The sequence below is a fragment of the Theobroma cacao genome, chromosome 8 (assembly GCF_000208745.1).
Source record: "Theobroma cacao cultivar B97-61/B2 chromosome 8, Criollo_cocoa_genome_V2, whole genome shotgun sequence".
NCBI lineage: Eukaryota > Viridiplantae > Streptophyta > Magnoliopsida > Malvales > Malvaceae > Theobroma > Theobroma cacao.
The window spans coordinates 3,973,115-3,997,752 of NC_030857.1; the positions used below are offsets into that span (position 1 = coordinate 3,973,115).

The following is a 24,638-nucleotide window of genomic DNA, read 5'->3' on the forward strand; positions in this document are numbered from 1 at the left end:
TCTTTCTTATTTTGTTTTATTTTTTTGGATGGTGGATCTTGGGGTTCTCAAAGGCGATGAACAACGATTTTGCTCTTTGCAGGCAACGATTTTACTCAGGGAGAAAGAACAGCTAAAGCATGTTTGATGGGTTTTATGGTGATTCACGGTTTTATTGTGTCTGAGATTGGGATGATTGTTAAGCATGTTTGCTAGGGATTTTAATTTTTTTTATGAGATTTTGAGTTGAAATTATTTAGGAAATATTTTGTAAAAAGGGTATATTTTGTTTTTGTATAAGGAGAGTGAGCAAGACCTCCCGATAAGGATATATTTTCTCTTGCTTTAGAGGGTTATGGAATTTTAAAACCTATCTTTTATGAAATGCACAATTTCATGGCTTAGCAAAAAAAAAAATGTGTTTTAGGTTCTTGAGTTTATTGGTTTATTCATAGAATCCAAAATTGAGTTTACTGATTTTTAGGTATTGCGTGACTTAATCACCGTGTGACTAGTTTTTAGTCATTACGTGATTGGTTTTAGGCATTACGTGACTAGTTTTTATACATTGCATGACTAATTTTTAAATAATGCCTAAGTAGCACAATGCCTTACGAACTAGTCACGCAATGCTTTACTAACAAGTCACGCAATGCCTATCAACTAGTCATGCAATGCCTAATCTGAAACTAGTCACGCAATGTCTTATAAAAAAGTAGTCACGCAATACTCAAAGTTAGTCACACAATGTCTTATCAGAAACTAGTCACGCAATGCCTTATAAAAAACTAATCACGCAGTGTCCAAAGTCAGTCACGCAATGCCTTATAAAAAACTAATCACGCAGTGTCCAAAGTCAGTCACGCAATGCCTTATAAAAAACTAATCACGCAGTGTCCAAAGTCAGTCACGCAATGCCTATTAACTAGTCACGCAATGCTTTATAAAAAATCAGTCACGTAATACCCAAAGTCAATAACGCAATACTTAAAAACTAGTCACATAATTTTCAAAAATCATCAAAACTACTGGATTTCATTTAACAAGATCAACAACTTCAAACGATACTTCATATTCCATTTAACAACATAATTAACAAATATGAATGCTAAAAATATTCGAAAGGTTTTCTTCATATATCAAAAATCACTCTAAAATGTTTAAAAATGCTCAAAACACTCACAAGTTTTCTTCGTATATAAAAAACTACTCGAAAATACTTAAAATACTTAAACGTTTTTCTTTCTAGTAAGAAATACTCTAAAGATGAATAATCTGGTGAAGAAATCTCAAAAAATATGAGTCAGTTTGAAACGCAAATCTAAACATATTTGACTTGTTAATAGATTTCGGGTTGAGGTGTGGAGCCTAGCGAATGTGTCGACTTCATTAAGGATAATTTTGTTTAATTTTTTTTCTCTTGACTAAAAATAAATAACATTATAAAAAGAATTATTCTTAAAAACGCTTTATATCTCATGCACATTTATAAAAAGTACTCTATATGTAGATTAGGTAATATATAGGTGATGGGAAAGGATAACGATACGGTACTGTTAATCCACCGACGAATCTATAAGTTCAATGCATAAGTTTCGGGGGGTCATTTTGATGAAAATTTTGATTGATTAGACATCTAACCGTGGAATATATAATTGAATAGGGAGATTGTTAACCCTTTTCCTGTTTTAACAATTCTAGAGGCATGGACGTAAAAAGTATATATATATTTTTCTGATCATTGAGTCACGGAAAGCATTTTGGCAGGCATTGAGATAGGATTATTCAAGCCTTCATAGCCAAGTTTCTGTCCTAGTGCGGATAGATAGACATTGACTTTGAAACAGTGGGGAATATATTATGGTATATATATTTATATTAAACTCAGTCCAAGGCATGATTAATTAGGAATAATTAATCAATAAACTAATACTTTTTAATCAAACATTAACCAAGACGACAAAGAAAAGGGGGGGAAAAAGGATAGCTTAAAAACAAAGGATGCTCAGTAGCACTTGTGCTTGGTTCACACATGACCCAAGAACACAAACAGGGCTGATTCTTTCTTTCCTTTTTTTTTTTTTTATCATTTGGGGGAATCCACGTGTCGAGCACAGAGGAACGACACGTAGGATTGGCAGCAGCTGAAAGACAGAGTGGACCCCACAAATTATTTGGCATGATGGAGCATTCGATTCTAAAAGGATGATAATTGTGGGAGCAAAAGGAAGTAGGCAATGATAGAAGGGGGGAGAGGGGGTGGTGGTGGTGGTGGTGTTGGAGATAAGGTTTCAGATGTGTTCCGGCCTTTAAGGCTTAGCCGACCAGTGGTAGTGAGGAATTGTGCTCTTTGTTTGGCTTTTCTGCACACCTCTTTTCTTCCCCATACCAACCGTCCACATCAAGGAAGCCATCACTTTTGTCTGCATTTCTACTACAACTTGTTTTATTGATTGTAATCTACGTTATCGCTAGGCTACGCTTTAACTATTATTATTGGCATCTAAACTTTTTCACTTATTTAAAAAAGAGATCAACATTGATCATTGAATGCATGACGCATCAAACAGTTTTATAATAATAACAATAATGTTGCTACTCTAATTTAAACAGCAATCTTCATGATCAATACAAAGGAATTAATGTTGTTTCCAAAAGCTGATGAGACATTAATATTAAGATGTAAAATGTTTCAAAAAGGTAATGAAATGGTTTGTATTTGTGTCCGTGTGAGAAATATTTATTATTTATTCGATACAATCTTGAATGTTTACCTTACTCACGTTTTGAGTAGTGACATGATGTTCTCAATAGCATTACAAAGAAACTGGTGTAATTCATGAAGACCTTATTTAATAATATTTGGGTTTTTGGTGCTAAACTCTTAATGTTATTAACAATTTGAGTTTAAGTTTTTGATTATCACATAATTTTAATTTAAAATATTATTAAATTAATGGTGTTTAGACTCAAATTATCACAAGTTTAATAATATATATACATATTTTTTTATGAATAAACATGACTGTTTATGTAAGAATTTGATAAGAGATATAGACCGCAGAATTAAGTTTGGTAACGGGACAAGAGAAGTCTAGTCAGTGCAACATAATCCTCATGGACTTCCATTAGATGGAAGGCATCATCAAGGCACCGACTTTCCTAAAGCAACGGTCGGCCTACCCCACTTGGGTTGTCCTACTTCTCTACTCCCTTGCCATTTTCGTGACACTTGACTTTCAATTACAACCATCATGCTTGCGCCTCAAATGGAAGGTGCTGACCTAAGCTAGTGAGCCTCTGCTCGAGAAAAACACCAATGTCAGCCCCCACCCTCACTCAACTGCTCATGGAGCTAGTCTACAAAGTCTAGAGGGAACCATTTGAACAATTATTTTCGGTGATTTTTATAACAAGAACGAGAATACAGAGTCTACTTTTGCCTACGAGTTGGGGCTATATATGAATAAAGAGGAGGATACAAACTTAAGTTCCTTAATGTACCCTTTATTTGCGGATCCAAAGATAAAGAAATTTAGATAAATTTAAGCAAGCAAGGCAAAGGCAAAGGTTCAAGGAAGCAGTAATATCATTGGATGGTGGTCCCAATCACATACAGGAGAAAGAACGTTATACTCTATACGGGTTTGTTTCAAGCTACGTGCGCCCGCACATTAGAGTGTCGACATGCTATGTTTGTGCCTATGGCTACTCTAAAATGGAAGATCAATTGGGGGACCGTTTGTGATTGTATTTGGCCCATCATTCTATTTAGTAGATTTACAATATTATAGGAGCGGTTTTGTCGGTGCTTGAGAAGCTTTCTGCCACCTCTCTTTTCTTCCCATCATAATGTGTTTCTCCCCATCTCACTTTCTATTGCAAAAGAGAAGGAAAGAAAGGTAAGAAAACGAAAAGGGTAGGAAGCAATGAAAGTTGCGATTGTCTTTTTCCATGTGTTGCAAAAAAATTTCATGTTCTTTTAAGGCCTGCAAACAGAGGCCATTTTATCCAAGTAAAGACTAAAGGAAGCCCAAGTATGACAGGCTTGACATGGATATAATTGCTGACGGGCTAGGCCCAAGCCTCTCCGTGTCTCTCCGGGCAGCCAAATTTGACCACAAATCGAGCGTAATCCCAACGTCGTTGGAGATATCGATTGCATAGACGGATTTTTCCACAAGAGGAAAGAAATTCCATTTAAGATGGGGTCATGGACTTAGAGAACAGCTAACCAGCAGAAGGGGAGGAGGGAGAAAGCAAGATGTGTTACGAAGTCAAGTGCTCAACATGCGGGAAGACAACGTGGGGAGGCTGCGGAAGACATGTTCCGTCAATTTATAAGCGGGTGCCTGAAGACCAACGCTGCCAGTGTCGGGAATGGCCTGGTGTCAACCCTTCGGCCGGAGATGCTCAACCCTCAACTTCGTGTACTATTTTGTAGTGTAATAGTTTGTCTTCCTTCTGTGTTCTCAGTTCGATTTGACGCTTCGAATTGCTGTTATCTTTATTTCGCTCTTGTTCTATTTTGATTGCCATCGGATCGGTGTTGTTTACAATTGCTCATGACTACTTTTGTTTTACAAGTAATTTTTTTTCTTTTGGGTTGCTGGGACGTTGGAAATCATTCTGAAAAGAAATAATCTTGCTTTCCCTATACTTTAGTTCAACTTAATATGATCTAATTCTGTTGGATGTTCTGAATTCTGAATAATTTCTGGCAAGGAAAGTGTCATTTCTGAATAAGAAATGATGAAGATGGGTGTGCTTGATCCCTGGAATTCGCATGAAGCCAGGCCAATTTATCAACCCAATGACTTAAACTGTTGGTTCAGCCCGCTGCCTATTATATAACCAATTCAGCCCAAAACAATCGCACTTACAAAAAGACTATGAACAACTGAAATAACAAATGAAATATTCGATTAAATCGGATTAAAGTGTTTGATTATCTTATAATCAAGTTTAGAACATGTTCGAGTATTCAAAAATGTTAGCCTAATTGTTATTCCAACAATAAGGTAAGTTTGTTCGAGTCAATCAAATATTCAACTCATTGTACGCAATTAATCCAAAATTTTCTTAATTTGTTGGGCTTTGGTGGCTTCCGTTGGTCTCTTGACTCTCTTCTCCCTCCCATGATTCGCCACTCTCCCCTGCCACTCCCCTCTCCCCACCGCAATTATGGAGCTAAGTGGTGATTAGTCCAACTTTTGCCTTCCGGCGAGGAAATTACATTTTGGTGAAAAATGTATTTCTACTATATTCAATCACTTGCACAAAAAGAACCTACCTTTTCAGACGAAAATGAAAAGAAAATTACACTTACGAAACCATATGAAAACTTGGTTGATCGTATCAAGTCTAAAATGTCCCAAGTGGAGGGAGAATCTCTCCGCCCAAAAACGAAAACATTGGCACCTCTCTCACTCGATTATTGGACGATCATAACTTGAAAAAGGTTCTTGGCATCCTCCTAAGGGAGAAAGGAAAACCCCAGAAACAGAGATGCTCCTTGTTCCGCTAAGCTTTACCAACGCTACTATTGTCCAATTCTCCTCTTCTCTCAAGGTACCCATTTCTTCTTCTTTTTTCTGTAACGATAATAACAGCAAACCCAATTAAGTTGACCCTTTGAATTAAACAAGAAAGCTTGGTTCTTTGCAGGTCCATCATCAGCTTCGTTTGGCTGCTACATCTTCACAGGGCTCCTTGCCTTCCTCTTCTTCATGGCGCCGAGCCACTTCATCGGATTCTCATAGGTAAAAAATAGTAAGTCTTGTTTTAAAAGAAACATGAGGGCTATTACTGGAATTCTCTGATTGGTAAGATTATAAAACGTAAATTTAAGGTTCATTTTTTTTTTTGGCCGGGGTCCAGATAAGAACAAAAGGAAGTTATGAAATATATATAGAACGTTTTGCTTGATTGTCATAACTCTTCAATCTGGGATCTTTCACTTGTTAGAGAATTAATCAGATAAAAAAAAAAACGAGTTGCCTTACAGTGCTAGCTCGAGGCACCAAAGCATATGGAAATGTTGAATTAGTTTGTTGTCTTATGGACAGTTTCATTGATGAAAACTGATACTTGTGTTAGCCTCAACTTTCAGTAATGTCTACTCTTGAACTACTTCACACTTATTCGCACACTTCTTGTTGTGTTCAGTAAATTGTAATTCATCTCTGAAATGATTTTTGATGAATTTTCTTAAAAAAAAATAGTGAAACATCTGAATCAGCTGATAGAAGATGGGATAGCCTTGGATTCAATCCCGTGCAAACGGACTATATGTATGTTATGAAAAGTTCTGAGGATGGAAGCTTTGCAGATGGTGGCTTAAGACGTTATGGGAACATTGAAATAATTCCAGCAGCGGCTGTCTTGAACTATGGGCAGGTTTGTTACATCAAACTCAATGGTTCACGTACTTGGTTTCTTTTCCCTGGATTTTTATGTTGTAAGCCATCTCGGATAGTTTTGGGGTTTAAAAAGAATCCCTGCTCTTTCATTAGCTGAAACAAGAACACATAGCTGCTCTAGGTTTTTCTTATACTCTTCCATTTTTCCTTGCGTTTCTGTTAATAAGAAGTTGAGAACTTTCAAATTCAATTTTCATTTGTACTTCTAGGCAAATTCAGCAAAGATGTTTTGGGATGAAAATATTATGATTCATAAGTAAATCATTTCATCAACCATGAATTTGCTGTTTTGCCCCCTAATATTCTTATCCTCCACTAGTGTACTCATCACATGCAAATGGCGTATGTTTAATAAATAATCATTACAAGCCAAGACCATGTCCCGCCCCATGTCTCTTGCTTCTTTCTTTTGTCTCATGTTCACTCATGCATGGGGTGAATTTGCAGGTTGTTGAGGAAAAAGTGTGTAATTTAATCTTGCTATACGCAACGCATCTACCTGTGTGGAATCTTTTTTTATCTTATATGAAGAGCTATTTAATCCAAGAGATGCTCTTTCATGTTAAGGCAGTGCTGCTCTGTAGCTATTGTATTAATGATTATTTTTTCTTCTAGGGGATTATTGAGGGTCTGAAAGCATACAAGAAACAAAATGGATCTATTATACTTTTTCGTCCTGAGGAAAATGGATTGCGGCTGAGGGTAGGTGCAGAAAGACTGTGCATGCCTGCACCAACTATTGAGCAGTTTGTGGAAGCTGTAAAAAGTACTGTATTGGCAAATAAGCGCTGGGTAATTGGACATCATGTTGGTTATTTAGGAAAAGAGTCTGATTGCTGTTTGCATTTTATCACCTCTGTCATAGACTGAATGCCATACTGCAGGTCCCTCCTCCAGACAAAGGCTTTTTACACATTCGACCTCTACTTCTGGGGAATGGACCTGTTCTTAGTCTCACAACAGCTCCAGAATTCACCTTTTTGATCTATGTTACTCCAGTTGGAAATTATTTTGAGGTATGTTGTTGCTTGATTTCCTTATTTTGCAAGCATGACATCAAATTCAAGTAGCTTGCTAGGAGGAAAGTTCCTGTCTGCAGCCCAATACTGAGCAACTCCTTGTCATGTCCACGTATAATTTGTCTAGCACTTGTAAAAGTTTCTGCTTCCAGTTGAGCTTTTGTTTTTCACATTTTCTTTTCTCAAAACTTTTATCATCGTGTTTTCCTACTAAATAGATATGGAGTTACTTGAGTAGCAGGTACTCCAGTTTTCTACCATTAACCTTATATTATTATCGTTATGACAGGGTGGTTTGAAACCAATTAATCTGGTGGTTGAAAATGAAACACATCGTGCAGCCCCTGGAGGAGTTGGAAGCATTAAAGCTATAGGAAACTATGCTGGGGTATTCCATTTCCAGTTCATATATGAGACTTGTTCATTGATTAGAATGCAGTCTTCCTTTTCTTTTTTTCCTTTTTATACTTCACCATGGCTTATTTGATTTTCTGTTATGCAACTTATCAAGGCATTTTCTTTATATAGTTGATGAGGCTATAGTAATTCTTCTGTTTTCTCTAGTATCATATCATTTCTAAAGCCATAGGCCATATGCTATCTTTTTCTCCCACTTTTTGTCCTGTAAATCTCAATTTAATATTTGTTATTTCCCTACAGACTTTAAATGCAAATTCATTGAAATATTTTACATTAGGAGTGATTAAAACTCTACATTAAGTCAAATATTTTTAAGTTAAACACTTTAATGTAAAATATACTAATTAAAAAGTTGTTGGAAATTCCAATTATAATTGTTGTCTATGGTGAAGATTCATTTAGTTTTGAATTTTCTTTAAGGAAGAATTGCTCTTGTGCAAGAATAGTTAATTCCAGACAATTGCTCTGTCCTCCATCATTGCTTTATGAATGGTCATAGATAGGCCCATTGTTCAAATATTTCATTGCTACAACATGCGTTTCACTGGTAATATATCCTTTTAGTATATTCAGAAACATTGAAGCTGTAGTATTTTTTTTTTCACAGATTATTAAGGCACAGGCCGCAGCTAAAGTGAATGGTTTCTCTGATGTTTTGTATCTTGACTCTGTTCACAATAAATATCTTGAAGAGATTTCTACCGCTAACCTTTTTGTTGTGAAGGTATCGCTTAGTTTTTGAATCTTAATGGATTCTTGATAACCAAAATCTGAGCATATCATTGACCATGAAATATCCTTGCAATCTTCTGACTAAAAAGTTTAGAAATAAAAAATTGATTCTATTAGTAGCATAATAAAGGCTTAAGAAGTTGTGTGGAAGTGACATTAATATATTTGGCAAGAAATTTTCATTTTTTTAAAAATATTTTTAAATTATGTTATTAAATGCATTTTCCTTTTCACTAAATTGAATATGGGTGCCATAATTGTCTGAGAAATACTTCCAATTTGAGATATAGAAAATAATCTCCAGTCTTCATTTCTGTCAGGTTTTAGTTTTAAATAACTGTGTTACAACATGTGTTTGGGTTTTTTAAAGCATCTATTTCTTTGCTATGTGATGTAACAAGCATCATACCTTGAAAAAGGAATGAGGGAGAACTTAAGTGTTTGTAGAAACCTTTGTTGGCCAATGCTTGGCTATTTTAACAAATTTCGTCCATAACTGTTATAAATTGCCAAATATTTGGGTTGTACAACTTAAAGATGGTGAAACATCTTGTTAGAAGTAATGGGGAAGTGCAAGTGATTTCTGCAGATGGACTCTTATATATCTCCTACCATCTCCCAATCATGTTCTATTATCAAGCAATTCAACATTTCTCCTAATCTGGACCAAAAATAGAATCTCTCTCCAATATCTGTTGCATTAGATTGATTTTATTATGTTTTGTTCTGTATAAATTGCAGAATAATACAATCTCTACCCCAACACTAGGGGGGACAATTCTTCCTGGGGTTACAAGAAAAAGTATTATTGCTATTGCTCTCAGCCAAGGGTTCCAGGTATGCAGTTTGAAGTGGCGTTGTCTCTAATTTAATTGTTACCGGACAAGTTTGATTTTCTTTGTATTGATGTGGTAAGAATGCTCAATACTTTATCTTTTTCTCATTTTTTTCTCTTTCAAAAGTGGTTTTTTTTATTTGAAACAAATCAATCATTTGCTCATTCTTCAATTCATATTCTAAATGGGCTGTGCATTGTTGATACTTGGACATTCTTTTGTTTATCTGCACCAATTATGTCATTAAGCCCTTTGCATATATAAACAGGTTGAGGAGCGACTTGTATCGGTTGAGGAATTGTCTGATGCCGATGAAGTTTTTTGTAGTGAAAATGCTCTTTGTGTTTTGCCTGTTGGCAGCATCACATACATGGATAAAAGGTAAATTCTTATTTTTATCCCCTGGATTTAAATTGTTAGTAGTTTCTTAAGTAAGTAAATCAAGAGTTAGAGACCAACTTTTTTTTGCTACAAGAGACCAAATTATTTAGAATAATAATTATAGACAAAGCTACCTTTCTGCAACTTGGTTCGGTTGAAGTTAATGTCCTGCGGAAAGTTAAATTTAGAAAAATCTCAAGGAGGCTTAGGCACCTCTTGGACAATAAAGTATTTAGGTATAGTGGTGGTTTCATCCCTTAAATAACCTGCATATTCCTTTTTTTTTTCCCTCGAAAGGTATCGGGATAACCTGTTGCAGCCTTGCAGGGTCTAGTATCTACTTGCATCCTGTTCTTACTCCTCACTGAGTTACATATTCTGACATAGTCTTCTCATTTTCTGGCTTTCTTTTGCAGGGTGGACTATGAAGAGAGTGGATTTGTAGTATCTCAGCAGCTCTACTCAGCGCTTACAAATATACAGATGGGTCTTACGGAAGACATAATGGGTTGGACTACGGTGTTGGAGTAGATACATTCACTTCTTTCCTCGAGTTTTAGAAATTGTTGAATAAACAGATGGTGCTCAAAGAACCCTTTATTTTCTTTTAATCAACTCCCGTATACTAGGGTACTTGGAACTTGGCTTCATTCCCCAAGCGCCATTTCTTAACTTAGGCGAGTGTTATCATCAATCCCTTGCAATGAGGTCAAAGGCAATTTTTTAAAGATTGGTTTAATTGCCAGGAATTGAGGCTAACCGTACTCCAAGCATTCACTCTAGGCTAAAATGCATTAGCATATAGAGCTGTTGGTGAATGTTTCAGCTATACAGAGAGTTTTGTCACAAAGAATATATGCAGCGTATATGCAACCATTAGCCATTGTGACAGCATTCTTTAACTGTTGAGAAGAGCCTGGTGCCTTCATACAAAAACAAAGGCTTGTTGTTTAGCAATTGCCAAGAGCATTTTTACAGTAATACGAGATACCATGGAATTTCGCCTACACGGAAAAGGTATCAAAGAAGGAATTGAAGAAACTTTAAGAGTCAGATATTCTTTCTATTTTTGGTTCTAACATTTTGAACATGATTTTTTTAACTTCATAGAAAGCAAGAAGAATTCATCCTCTTGACAGCAAGAACAAATTCATCAACAACAGTCAGATCATGAAAAACCCAACGTAGTAAAAGTAATAATGAATAAATAAAGTTTGCCAATACATCAATCACGGGGACAAAAAAACCTAGAAGCAGAGAAGGAAAACCGCAAAAAAAATTGCACCAACCCAAACATGGGTATAACTTGAATTTTTCAAAAGAACAATTCAACATTACAATCAGATCGAATTATTTTACATAAACAGCACATTACTTATATACCAATCTTCTCACCACCAAAAGGCAAAAAGCACCAGCGTAACAAAGCCTGTAAAATAAGTCATCCATTACGCGTAAAAAAATAGACAGGGAAAATGAAAATCAATTTCCAAATATAAAGTAAAAACGAATTCTTACCACCTATACGAATTTTCATTCAATTAATCATCCCACTTGTAGACAAAACAAACAAAAAAAAAAACAAAATAAGAGAGAAAAAAATAACTGAATGCTCACACAGCAGAAACTACAGTAACAAAAACTAAGAAGGCGGAATGCAGTAAAAGAAAAACCAATGGCAAGAACAAATGAAAACCCAAGAAAGAAAAAACAGAGCAATCCACCATAAATAACCAAAAAAGTGAGGAATAAAACACTAGCTAACGCAGTAGAGCTACAGTAACCAACACGAAGAAGGATGAAACACCAACAATAACAGTAAATCAGAATTCGGAAATGAAAGCAGTAAAGGAAAAAACCAACAATAATAGGATCTTAACAGATGAAACACCAAACAATAGTGGAAAAAATTGTCAAAAGTAACAAAACCAAATAAACTGAAACCAAAACGGCAACAGAAGAAAACAAGAGGAGAAAGGAAGAGAGGGGCTGAAACTGAGAGAAACAGATGAGAAATCCAGAAACATAGGAGTAGACCGAGAGACAGGCGGATAAACCAAAGCAGGTATGAGAGAAATCTACAAGCACTCGAGTACAGATAGGGCGTATAGACGGAAAAGTCCTCATTCAATAATAAAATAACAAAGACCAAAACTCTAAATGCAATTAAAGTATCCACGTGGTGAAATACTTAGGCTCCACGTGACGTAAACCAAGGCCGTCTTCTTTTTATGTACACTAGAATTGAACCCCTGCGTTGCGGCAAAATAAAAGAATATTTATTTCATTGATAGGAAACTTTTGAGATAGAATTGTTTGTCTTAAAATATGTGTTTGTAAAAATATCTATACACAAAAATTATTGTAAAGTTAACCACAAAACGAATAATTGTTACATGGTTGTTCACAAATTTATGTATTAATTTTCAACTAACTTATAAAAAGTTAATACTTATGAAAAAAATTAAGATAAAATATAAATTACTATGAATCGAAATTATATTGTGTTGTTACTATAAAAGCTATTAAAGTAATTTCGTAACTTCAGTAGTTTTTATTAAATTTAATAGAGTAGTAGAGTATAATGATTTGACCAATATATTTCCAACATTACTGTTATATATTAACTTAATTAAGAATAAAGTAACCTATTTTTCATAAAAAAAACCAACAAATTCGAACAAATTTGAATAAATATCTAAATAAGTTACATACAAAAAAATAAAATGAAAAAAAAATAACAAAATTTTTGTGCTCAAATACAAAGATAAGAAATAAACATAAGGAGTCAGAAAAGAAATTAATTAAAAAATACCAAGCAATTCCATATCAGATTCAATTTTGTAACTTTCATGTGCTCTTGTGAATAAATTTCTTACAAACTATTTATATAAATAATTACATAGTTGTCATATTAAAGAGACTAATAAGGATAGCAGCACACCGATAAATAGTTTGTGATTATTTTATGCTAGCTGTTTTGACCTGAGCATGTGAAAGAAGAAAAAAAATATTAATGGCAGAAAGAAGGAGAAACTAAAGAGAGGTTTGCACATGACATTCATTAAATTAAGATGTTGTATAAATCTTTTTTTACAATCAATAATCCATGGATTATAGTATAAAACCTCAATGAACGCAAATAAAAGGTCATAAAATAACTAAACGATTATCAATGAGTAACAAATAAGGAACCAAAACAAATTGAAAATCAGATAAGACAAGCACAAATAATAGAAAGGAAAGAAACAGAGAAAAAGCAATTGTTACGAAGACAAAAAATCAAAACTTGATGATAAATAAAAACAATGAAATCAGAAACATGTGATCATAAAAAATATTACCATAGATTGTGACAATTGGTAGTTAATAGAAACTTATAATTAAGATGAGTGGGATAAAGATTAAAGAGAAATATTTTAATCACCTTTACCTGAACTACTTTTTGGGTGCTCTTACTTCGCACTAAACTGTTTCCTTTAATGCTTCGCCAGTCTTTGCCCATCACCAAGAAATCATTCGGAACATCAAATTCAAAATGCTGATAAATGTAAATGTCGACAAAAATATAAGGAATGACTCAAACAAATGTAAATAGGTTTGTCACTTAGGCAAGCAGTAAATAAATAATTTGATTGAGCAAAGATATATAGAAACACATAAGTTGAAGTTAAAAACCTTTGCCTGAATTAATTGGACATCCTTGACCACAAACTTTGCAGCTCTGTTATGATATTCTCTTTGAAGGACAGAACATACATCGTTGGCTAAAGCCTCCTCAAAGTTTAGGCCACAAAGGTTGTCAAATCAATATCTCCATAAAAAAGATAGATCTTTAAGGGACTGATCCAAATGGAATTACTTATAATAAATATAAATAAAATAAATAATTAACATCTATTTAAACTGTTCAGTAATTCATATTCAGCGTCCTTACGTTCATGATCACATCAATAAACAACCAATGAAAAACCATAAGAGTTTATTCTCAACAGATTAAAGATGAAAGTAAACAAACAAAAAAAGCATCAAATGACTCATTCATCCACCACAACTGAGAGATATGGCTATCACTATAACACAAAAACACAACTGTACAAATAAATAATGGAATAAAGGAAAAATTATTTTTTAAAAATACCCAAACTGAAATGGGAGTAATCAAATTTCCTTTTATATATATAATGGAATCAAGAAACAACAATGAAAGCCGAAAAGAAGAAAAAAAAAGGACAAAACAAAACTGGGAAAAGATAAATAATAGTAAAAAATGGAAGGAAAATCCTTGAGAAGAAAAACGCAAAATCAAAGCAGAGAAAGACACAAAGCACAGAAAACAAGAAAGCAAAATAGCCAAACTCAAGGGAAAAATCACCAACAACAGAGCATACAAACCAAAAAATGAAGGACGCAAACTCGAAAGAACAGAAAGGATGGCCTTGGAGTAACCAAAATAAATAAAGACAAACTCCTCACCCAAATTTGAAAATCAAGTCAGACGTGAAACGAAAGCATGAAAAGCAAGCTAAGCACGTCATTCCATTAAAATCACACACGTGTCTCGTCTGAAAAAATGCGCGGTTCGAGACACCAAACACATCACAACACCAACTTCAATCCTCCAACCTTCACGTGGCAAAACTTGGGGACCCCGTTGGAGCATGAAAAGCATCTTACACAACACCAAGGACTTGGATGGAAATGCGTTCACTGGATTGACAGAGGGTACAGATTTTTCTTTTTTAATATTGCTTTAATTTAATTGAGTATTGACTGACTTTTCTGTAAATTGACTTACTCATCATGGGTTTAGAAATTGAAAACGTGGACATTATCTAAGTCGACAAGTGGGTAAATGAGGAAGCCCCTTTTACTTATGTTATAGATGCCCGTGCGTTGCACAAGGCCTCTTCCCACTTGTTTTTTTCTTTCTCTTGCGACCTTTTTTCTTTATATGCGATAGAGGAAAAAGTCCTTTAAAGGTTTTTTTTAAATATATTATAGATTAATTTGCTACCTCATACGATATGCTCGGAATGATAATTTTTATTTTAATTGAATTAAAAATATTTTATAAAATAAATATATAATAATAATTATATTATCATATTTAATTATTGATGTACATTGACATGTACAAAATATATAATTATTGTTACTATAATTATTATGATGGTATTTATAATGGTGCTTTTATAAAAAAATATACTTAAAAATAACTTTATGACAAAACAAAACTTTAAATAAAATCTTATCTTTAACTAGTTGATTTACATCACTTTGCATTAATTACATTTAACATTAAAAAATGATATGAGAGTAACAAATAATAGAATCAAGAAAAATTATATTTTATAAATACCTATATATAAAAAGTTAAAAAAAAATCTAAAATATCAACCATTAAAGAAAAAAAATCTAGTCTAAACCCAATCTCATGAGACGTTAAGCCCACATCCAAAAAACTCAACCACGAACCCAATCTCATCATACCTCAAGCCTATAACCTTATCAAATGTAAAACCCAAACCCAACTCTATCAAGCTTCAGGCCTATGTCCTAAAAACCCAGCTATAAACTAATTTCATTAAATTTCAAGTTCACGCCCTAAAAATCTAGTTACATGTCAAATTAAGAATGTTATCAAGTATCAAGGCAGGAGCCCTTTAAGGTTTTCTTTAAATATAATTATGCCCCATCAAATCTTAAGGCAATACCTCAAAAATAGTTATGCATAAGATGATCAAAACTCAATGTGGAGCAAAACCAAAGGTTCAACATCTCACAATTTTAAAGTCTTCTTAGGCTTTCCGTATACACATCGACTAAGCCCCATCAAATCTCAAGGCAACATTCCAAAAAATAGTTACGTGTCAGGCAAGGGCGGAGTTAAAACAATTTCAAAGGGGGCCTAATTAGAAAAAGACATTAAACAGTTAAAAAAAATTATATATAATTCAATTATTATTAATATAAAAAATTAAATAAAATTTAAAAGATATTAGACATACAAAAAATACACATTAATAGTAATGATAGTGTCATTTATATATATGATTGAATAGAATTGTAAAAGAAATATTTGTCATTTTTTGCGTACAAAAGTGGAAGAGAAAATAATTTTTCAAATTCAAATGAATTGCCTTTTTACTTTGTATGTTATAGCTCTTTTCTTATTTTCTGTTTGCCTCTTAAATTGCTAATTAATATATTAGGTTATTGGATTGAATTATTGAGATATAATATATTATGATAGGTTATTAGGTTAGACTATTAAAATATAATATATTATAATAAGTTTAGATTTATATTAAAACTTAATGAATTTGAATTAGTAGACTCACTTTTATTTTATTTTTAATTTGATAGGTTTAACATATTAATTTAGAATTTATTTGTTAGGCTTAACTAGTAATATGCTAATCATAATGATTCTAATTTTATCAAACAGTTTGAAGAATAAAACTAATTATTAAAAAAAATTATTTTAAAAGCNCCATTAAAAATATATAAAATAAATAAAATTGTATTGAAACTAATTATTAAACAAAAAATTATTTTGAAAGCCATTAAAAATATATATAATAAATAAAATTGTATTGAAAGAAATATAATTATTTCATTCTATTAATTTATATGTATATTTTTGTTACTTAAAGTTTGCAACATATATATCAGAACGTATTAGTTTTTTTGAATAAAAATTGATATATTGATGAAATTCTAAATAATAGTGTAACATTGCAACTTATATTTGAGAATTACATAATAATTTATTTATTTTTAAGATTAAAATCATAAAAAATAAAATCCATATAACAGAAAAAAGAAACATGACAAGTAGAAGATAGAATTTACATATGACATAATAAAAAGAAAAAAAATATAATGGATGGTTCATAGAAATTTGTGGAAGAAATCCTATAGAGATTTAAAACATATGTGTAAATAAAATAGAAATAAATGAATAAATATAAATAATAATAATATAAATTAAAAGAAAAAATTAAGAAAAAACTTTAAAACTGAGTCAAGCATATAAAATTATTTTGTTATTCTTTATTTGTATTAATTATTAAATAAAAAATTATTTTGAGGGATCATTAGGAAAATTTATAAAACATTTAAAAAATTTTATCTAATATGTAAATTTTTTTTAAAATTTTGGATCCTATAAGGAGGCTCTGCCTTTGGTGTCACGTGATCAAAGCTCCATGTGGAGCAAAACCAAAAGCTAAACGTGTCACAATTTTGAAGTCCTTTTGGAGCTTAGTTTCAATATAATTATAAATTAGAATTTGACTTGACAAGTTTTATCAATTGTGGTCTAATACTTATATGATCCGTTCAAAGTTAAATCTCATAACAGTTCTCTCTTGATGATTTCATGTGAAAAATTCAACCACTTCTTATGACTTGTAATACTTCCTAATGTCACACTGTCAAGGAGTCTTATAGGAATTTTTTTTATATAGGGTTATAGATAATTATAGGGTAGTTGTAGCACGGCTTTATGATTTAGGCTATGGTTAAGAGCAGTTATTTGCAGTCACCAAATGTTTCTGCAAACTTGTCATCTTGTCAACTTATGTAGAACCTAACTTATCACTGGTGGATTTATGTTCACGAAGATGGTATTAAATTGTCATGATTTTTCATGAGGTTAATTAGCAACAACTATAACAATACAAGTTAATTAGGTTTTCATCAAATTAAAAAGAAGAAGATATCAACTAGTTCAACTTATAATTGATTAGTGATTGTAGCAACAACTACGTACAGAAGTTATTTTCATTGCATAGAATGTGCTAATCAAATGGTTGAAACTCAAAAATGAAAAACCCAAAAATAATAATCGTGCATATAAATGGTACAAACTAGTAAGTAAAGATATCTTCGAATGATACTTGGTAATCAGCATGCTTTTTACTCTTAAATACAAAGAAAAAGAGATGATGTTACTATTCTTTTTATCTTAATTTTCAAATTTTGTGATTTTTTTCCTACACAACCATCTATACATGCACAAAATCACTGCCTAACTCATCTAGAGATAGGTGTTTGATTTGATAACCTAACCTAGATAGCATCTCCAAAGCAATAGCTTTCCCACCGGATGTTATTGACTTTATCTCCCCCTCTCAAAGTAGGCTTCCGTGTGAGGTAATAATCCTAACTGATGGCAACAAAACTTCTGCCATTGATTTTTCCCTCTCTCAAAGTACAGCTTCATGCTTATTGATTTTTCTCATAATTATAACTGATTAAAGCTATTCAAAACTTATCTCAAAACCTAACTATATCTTATTTGTTAAGTTTAATAAATAAGTTTGAACCTAATATCTATTGCTAGAATTTAGGTAAGGTTTTTGTTATTTTTTTTTCTCATGTTTTATTCGATGAAAATGAACTCATTATGTGTTTTGAATTTTAATTTTATTATAAAAATAACCCAAGATCCATGAAAAAAATTAATTTTAAACATCGAGACGTATTATCATAGACGAACTTGAGCAAGAGAACATAAGTTTTATCCAATTTTTATACTCTTTCAAACGAGAAGAACTTGAGTGTATGGTTGCTTGATTCATTTGAGCTTGCAATCTTATATTTTTGAAATTAAAATGCCCATGCGATGATGCACATGAGAATATATATGGGCATATGTCACTGCTATTATGATTTAATTTTCAGACAATTATATATATATATATATATATATATTATTGTACTTTTAACTGAAAAAAACTGAATCTCCAAAATAGAATTCAAAGACGATGTTAACAAAAAAAAATTGGAATTTACGCTCATACAAATATTAATTGCTTGGAATTAATTTATATTAATTGGTTGGCATTAATGTCTTCAAACTCATCTTTACCAAGACCATTCATTTCCTCAAAAAACATCCATAAACTTTCATCTGTCGTAATGCTTGTTTGATGTAACTTATGCTGTTTCAGCCAACGACTAAACGTAGTCAAAGTCAGGCACTGTCCCAATTTTACGTACCGAGAAGCGAATGGTTCAAAGCCATTGCTCGCGTATTAAAATTACATTTAGACTTTCTATATATGCTTGGCAGTTCTCTGCTGCTATTACAACTTAATTCCTTGTGCAAAAAACATTTAGATTTCCTGGTCTGCATGTTTTTCTTCATTTAGTTGTTAGTTTCCTCTGTATTGGCTGCTTAATCCTGTCTGTTAGAGAATAATAAGAAGGGCAAAATATGGCTTTTAGAAGTGTATGCTTTCCCCAGTTTCTTCGATCTTTGGTCGGCCCTGGCTGTTCCAAGGTATCAATCTCTCTCTCTCTCTCTCTCTCCTACTGTATTGTAGAAGCATCAGGTGTTTAATGAATTTCCTTTATCTGTAACTCTTTGTCGACAATGAAGTTTGATGAATATAGCTTTGAGACATCCCTGTAATATAATAACTTGTCATTTTCTAATGCGTTTCTCTTAGGCTGGAGCTTGCCGTTATTTCGCACCTCGGGCTGCGTCTGCCTCAAAGCAAGCCTGCGACCCTCCTTCCTACAGGTAAATATTGAATTCTATGTACATCTGCAATCATATTATCTCACTCATTTTTCCCCATTGGCTGGGATACACTGTGGGGATCTTTCTTGCTATATATGGTCCAACCCCCTTAAAAACCATATTCAAAAATCACATTTTTGAACTAATTTATTTAATCTTAATCTTAATCTAATTAATTTCCTTGTGCTTGTGGCTCTTGGTCTTTGATGGAAATGCCTTCAGAGATGATGAGAATGCTGACGTGGATTGGGAAAATCTTGGATTTAGTGCGGTGCAAACTGATTTTATGTACATCATGAAATGTTCGAAAGATGAAAATTTTGTACAAAGACAGCTTAGTCGCTACCGGAACATTGAATTCAACCCTTCAGCAGGAGTCTTAAATTATGGACAGGTAAGCAAGCCTGAAGCTTCAGCCCAGCTTTTCTTCCTTTCCCTTTTTTTTTTTTTTATATACGGGATTCATTACGTAATTGGACCAAATTTGAACAAAATAAAAATTTGTAGCCATTTCTGTCGTTTACATTAATTGCAATTGTAAGCAAAACGCACGTACTAGATCTTACTAAGAATGACAATTAACCTTCAAATTATTATAATTTTCATGAAATAAGGTATTAGTTTATTCGATTTCATTTCATAATCCAAAGAATCTCTCATGTTAGTTCTAATCAACAAATCATTAATATACATATCAAAATATAAAATTAAGTTATATTTATATACAGCTCAAGACCAGATAGGACAGGGCAACCTGATAAATCTTTTCAACGTCGAGATCTACAACTGGAAGTGACTTCGTTTGTTCTTCATTAAACTATAAACTTTGACACGTCTAAACACATTGTAGTTATTGCATGAAATTATCATATCCAGGGTATTTTTGAAGGTCTAAAAGCAAACAGGAAAGAAGATGGGAGCCTGCTTCTCTTCCGTCCAGATCAAAATGCCATCCGCATGAAGATTGGTGCTGAAAGAATGTGTATGCCCTCTCCATCCATTGATCAGTTTATCGAGGCAGTGAAACAAACTGCTCTTGCCAATAAGCGTTGGGTAATCATCCTCAACTTTGAAACAGAGGAAATTGAATTCCCAGTCTATTCTTCTCTAAGTACCCTTTTCTTCTTTCTTTTTGATTAAACTTATTGGCAAGATTGAGCAGGTTCCTCCACCAAGAAAAGGGTCCCTCTACATTAGACCTTTGCTTATCGGAAGCGGCCCTGTTTTGGGCATTGCTCCAGCACCTGAATACATGTTCCTCACATATGCTTCCCCTGTTGGCAACTATTTCAAGGTGGTGTTTGATTTTTTATTTTTTTAAATATAATTAATTTCAACTTTAACTTCAAACATGAGATTATGCTCAATTGTTGATACAGCAAGGTAACGCACCTTTGAACTTATATGTTGAAGAAGAATTAATTCGTGCCTCTCCTGGTGGAGCTGGAGGAGTGAAATCTATTTCAAATTATGCGCCAGTGAGGGCCATTGTTTACTTTCCATCTTTAATACCTTTGTATCAGCATACCAGGTTAATTGAAAGGATGTCAAGGTTTCTCTGAGTTTATTTGTAGGTCGTGAAAGCACTAATCAGAGCAAGAAGCCAGGGATTTTCTGATGTTTTGTACCTTGACTCAGTAAATAAGAAATATTTGGAGGAACTCTCGGCTTCCAACATTTTCATTATCAAGGTACAACTTCAGATCAGATTTTCATTTAATTTCAATTTTTGAATGTCCAACACCCTAGACACTTGTCCCTGTTTTTTTGCCTGATCGAATAGAAGAAGTTGGACCATGGAGAGAAAAATGTAATCTACCAATAGCAAAACAGGAGTGAGATATATAACAACCGTCATTCTTATAAAATCATTAACCTCATGTTTCAATCTTTGCAGGGGAATGTTATTGCTACTCCTCCTACAAGTGGGACTATTCTTCCTGGAATCACACGTAAAAGCATTATCGACATTGCGTATGATCTTGGTTATCAGGTGGCTAATTTGTGCACATAATAAAGCTCAGTCTCTTCATTGACTTGGCGGCTACTTGTTCTGTTCTTTCGTTCGTTACTTTGATGTTACTTACGTTAATTATCTTCCATAATTCCCTTGTCCGACAAGTTGCCTTTCTTTTTCTTGCTTAAAAATATCTAGAATAAGTTGTCTTCTTTTGATTGAAATTGTCAATATTGTCATTTCGACATCCTAGGTTCATTACTGAATTATAAGCTCCCCAAGCCACCTCTCATCCTCAGATTCTTTTTCGTTTGCAGGTAACATAATTAACTCAAGACTTTTGCACAGCTTAGCACCTTTGAAAACCTGCTAAACTATATAAAAGAGGAAAAAACTTCTTGAATTCGATGATCAGGTTGAGGAAAGAGCTATATCAGTGGACGAATTGATAGATGCTGATGAAGTTTTTTGCACGGGGACTGCTGTGGGCGTTGGTTCAGTCGGTAGTGTTACATACAGGGGTAGAAGGTGATTACTACCAAATAATGTTTCCTATTTTTGCTCAATCAAAAAGAAAAGGTCTGACAAAATGAAAAAGTCCCTTGCTCTTGTTAGAATTACCTTACATCTATTAGCATGTGCTACAGGATTCAATTCAAAGTGGGTGAATGCTCCGTTTGCCAAGAATTAGGCTCAACTCTCGTTGGCATTCAAACAGGCCAAATTGAGGATAAGAAGTACTGGATTATCAAGATTCCATAACTCTTTACGATACAAATGTAAAGAAGCAGAGTGATGCTATGTAATCTAACCTACTTTTCTATTAGCTTATACATAAAAAGTTCTTTTTATATCCAAGCATTTGATTTATTAGTTAGTGTATAATTTCTTGAGTAGAGTTTAAATTTTCTTTTCTCAATTAAAAAAAAAGTTCTTATTAATTTATTTTACACAAGAATAATACTTTACAAGAAAAATTTACAACCATAAATCAAATCATAAGTAACAAATTTATACCACATCATGTAAGATAAATTAATAATATTAAAATCAGTTCCTTGATGTTTAAATGTCAGAGATGTCAGGTTAAAATTCCATTAATGCTGATAGCCGTGAGAAGTAATATTGATTCACCATGTTATAACAATAAAAAATAGTAGGTAGATATCAATTGAGTCCTAGGACTAGATTCAACCAGCTTTTCTTTTATGCTAAATGTTCTACGACTTCTCTTATCAATCCTTTTGAAATTTCCATATCAAAGCTTCTTAATGGCCGTCTGTCCCTTTGCTATCCCTACGTGGTCTAAGGGTTAGTTAATTCATAATGCTGTTCTCCCCACCACTTTTTTTATCATCGAAGTCGGCATAAATTTTAGATTCCAGCAGCACCACATCCTCGTGCTAAGTAGTTAATTGTTGAGTTCATATGTTAGCACGTGCCCCTATGATGGATTTTATCTAGCTTAGAGAAAAAGGTTGATTCAAGGTATTATTAGCGTGAACTTCCTAAAATCCTCCCGTTAATACATAATATTTAACAATTTTTATTAGACAAAAATATGATTTGAATTTATTTAAATATAATTCATACAAGGTTGTTTTATTTTTTTTACCTCACTTTATCACTTTCTTTAGTCTTCAACTTTATTGATGGGTAATTATGAGCCTTTAATTGATGGGTAATTATTGGACAACTTATAAAAATATTTTAAAACCCTTATTTACAAAAGTGTACTTTGTTGACAATTAAAAAATTATGATTTATTGTGAAAATTACATTATCATAAAGATTAGTCATTCAATAAATGGTTTACCATTAGTACTATAAATTAAAAAATACCGTTAGCAACATGGAAATATAATAATTCAAGATCAAGTTATAATGCAAGGTAAGTGTTAATGTGCTAGCATTGACGCTTATAATGTACAATTTACTTTGTAGAGATGAAACTAGTTCATGGATAGTAAATAACTAATCACCTTGAAAGAAATGGTAAAAACAAATAGACGTAGGTTCAAGATTTGATATCCTTTTTTCATCCTAAGCATAAACCAACAAATTAACCTATGGTGAAACTCGAGTTTTAAGACTTCAAATTTTAATTTCTTCTTCTCACAATCTGTTGAGTTTTAGGTTGACTAGAATTCTAGATCTTATTTGATTAAGATTTTTGTTTGTAGACAATATTAAGTAGTTGTATGGTTTTTAAACTTCTTATTCTACATCGAATCCTAATCACATTCTACTTTGGACTTTTATACTATAAAAGTGGATTTCTAGGCTTTAGAATTGCAAGTAGTGCTTTGAGAGCTCTAGAGAGGGAACATCTTATAACTCTATCTTTTGCTCTAGGTGGAGCTAGAGTGGTTTGAGTGAATGTTCTTAGGAGGTTATTGAGGAAGAGTGTGCAAGGGATCTTGGGTTATTTTGGGGAATCATAAAGGTCAATTTATTGTACTTTAAATTCTCAATAATAGAAGAACAGTTTCACTCCGTGGACGTAAGTAAGAGGCCGAACCACGTAAATTCTTGTGTTTTTCTGTTTGCTTATTTTCTCTAGATTTTATCTTTGTTGATTCTTGGGCAATTTCCACAACAAACTGGTATCAAAGCTTCAGGTTCGGTAAATTCAAGATTCAACAAGGATGTCAAAAGTTACTAGTTCTGCGAATTTTTCAATTGAGAAGTTTGATGAGAAGACTAGTTTCACGCAGTGGCAGAGAAGGATGAAAGATCTCCTTGTACAGCAAGGTTTAATGCGCCCCTTGCTAGGAAAGAAGGAAGGGCAACCAGATGACATGAAGGATGTTGAATGGGCAGAGTTGGAGCAAAGGTGTGTGAGCACTATTCGGCTTTGCATTGGAGATAATGTGTTTAATCATGTTATTGATGAGGATTCTGCTTTAAGATTATGGGTAAAGTTAGAGAAAATTTACTTGGCGAAAAGTCTTTCTAACAAGTTGCAACTTAGGCGAAAGTTGTATCGCTTAAGGATGGAGGAGAATGGAGACCTCATGAAGTATATGAATGAATTCGATGGAATCATTGACCAGTTGAAGAAGGTTGATGTCAAGGTGGGGGAAGAGGAAAAGGCACTATTGTTCTTGGCTTCACTTCTAGACTCTTATGAGGTATTTGTGGAATCTCTTATATATGAGATGGATACAATAACGTTAGAACAAGCACAAGCAATGTTAATGTCCTCGTAAAGCCCGAAAGAAAAGTAAAGAAGGGGATAGAGATCCAAATGGCTTGGCATTAGTAATTGAGACTAATAGGAGGAAGTCAACTGGTAAGGGATCTAAGGGTGGCAAGTCTAGATCCAACAATGTTCAATGCTTTAAATGCAAA

At 33.1% G+C, this 24,638-nt stretch overlaps 2 protein-coding genes and 1 long non-coding RNA gene across 10 annotated transcripts; 2 read left to right on the forward strand and 1 right to left on the reverse strand.

The window, feature by feature from the left end:
* LOC18591913 (branched-chain-amino-acid aminotransferase 5, chloroplastic) lies at window positions 5,085-10,673 on the forward strand. 2 transcript variants are annotated; one of them, XM_007018340.2, is made up of 10 exons: window positions 5,085-5,550; window positions 5,647-5,741; window positions 6,204-6,378; window positions 7,017-7,193; window positions 7,286-7,417; window positions 7,710-7,808; window positions 8,448-8,564; window positions 9,314-9,409; window positions 9,677-9,789; window positions 10,206-10,673. In XM_007018340.2, the coding sequence occupies exons 1-10, from the start codon at window positions 5,488-5,490 to the stop codon at window positions 10,318-10,320; spliced, it is 1,182 nt and encodes a 393-aa protein (XP_007018402.2). In that variant the 5' UTR covers window positions 5,085-5,487; the 3' UTR covers window positions 10,321-10,673. The 2 variants fall into 2 exon arrangements, with proteins under 2 accessions (XP_007018402.2, XP_007018403.2); XM_007018341.2 differs by lacking the exon at window positions 8,448-8,564 and having other exon boundaries at window positions 5,087-5,550.
* LOC18591914 lies at window positions 10,939-14,338 on the reverse strand. 3 transcript variants are annotated; one of them, XR_001929088.1, is made up of 4 exons: window positions 14,185-14,338; window positions 13,468-13,603; window positions 13,223-13,330; window positions 10,939-11,342 (listed from the first exon to the last, which is right to left on the reverse strand). It is a non-coding gene; the product is annotated as an uncharacterized LOC18591914 (long non-coding RNA). The 3 variants fall into 3 exon arrangements; XR_001929087.1 differs by having other exon boundaries at window positions 13,468-14,331; XR_001929089.1 differs by lacking the exon at window positions 10,939-11,342 and adding an exon at window positions 12,617-12,774 and having other exon boundaries at window positions 13,468-14,329.
* LOC18591915 (branched-chain-amino-acid aminotransferase 2, chloroplastic) lies at window positions 18,773-22,152 on the forward strand. Of its 5 annotated transcripts, none has more exons than XM_018125396.1 (10): window positions 18,846-19,084; window positions 19,254-19,327; window positions 19,550-19,721; window positions 20,204-20,380; window positions 20,490-20,621; window positions 20,707-20,805; window positions 20,902-21,018; window positions 21,225-21,320; window positions 21,670-21,812; window positions 21,932-22,152. In XM_018125396.1, the coding sequence occupies exons 1-10, from the start codon at window positions 19,019-19,021 to the stop codon at window positions 22,044-22,046; spliced, it is 1,191 nt and encodes a 396-aa protein (XP_017980885.1). In that variant the 5' UTR covers window positions 18,846-19,018; the 3' UTR covers window positions 22,047-22,152. The 5 variants fall into 5 exon arrangements, with proteins under 5 accessions (XP_017980888.1, XP_017980889.1, XP_017980887.1 ...); XM_018125397.1 differs by having other exon boundaries at window positions 18,852-19,084; window positions 21,700-21,812; XM_018125399.1 differs by lacking the exon at window positions 21,932-22,152 and having other exon boundaries at window positions 18,773-19,084; window positions 21,225-21,345; window positions 21,602-21,761.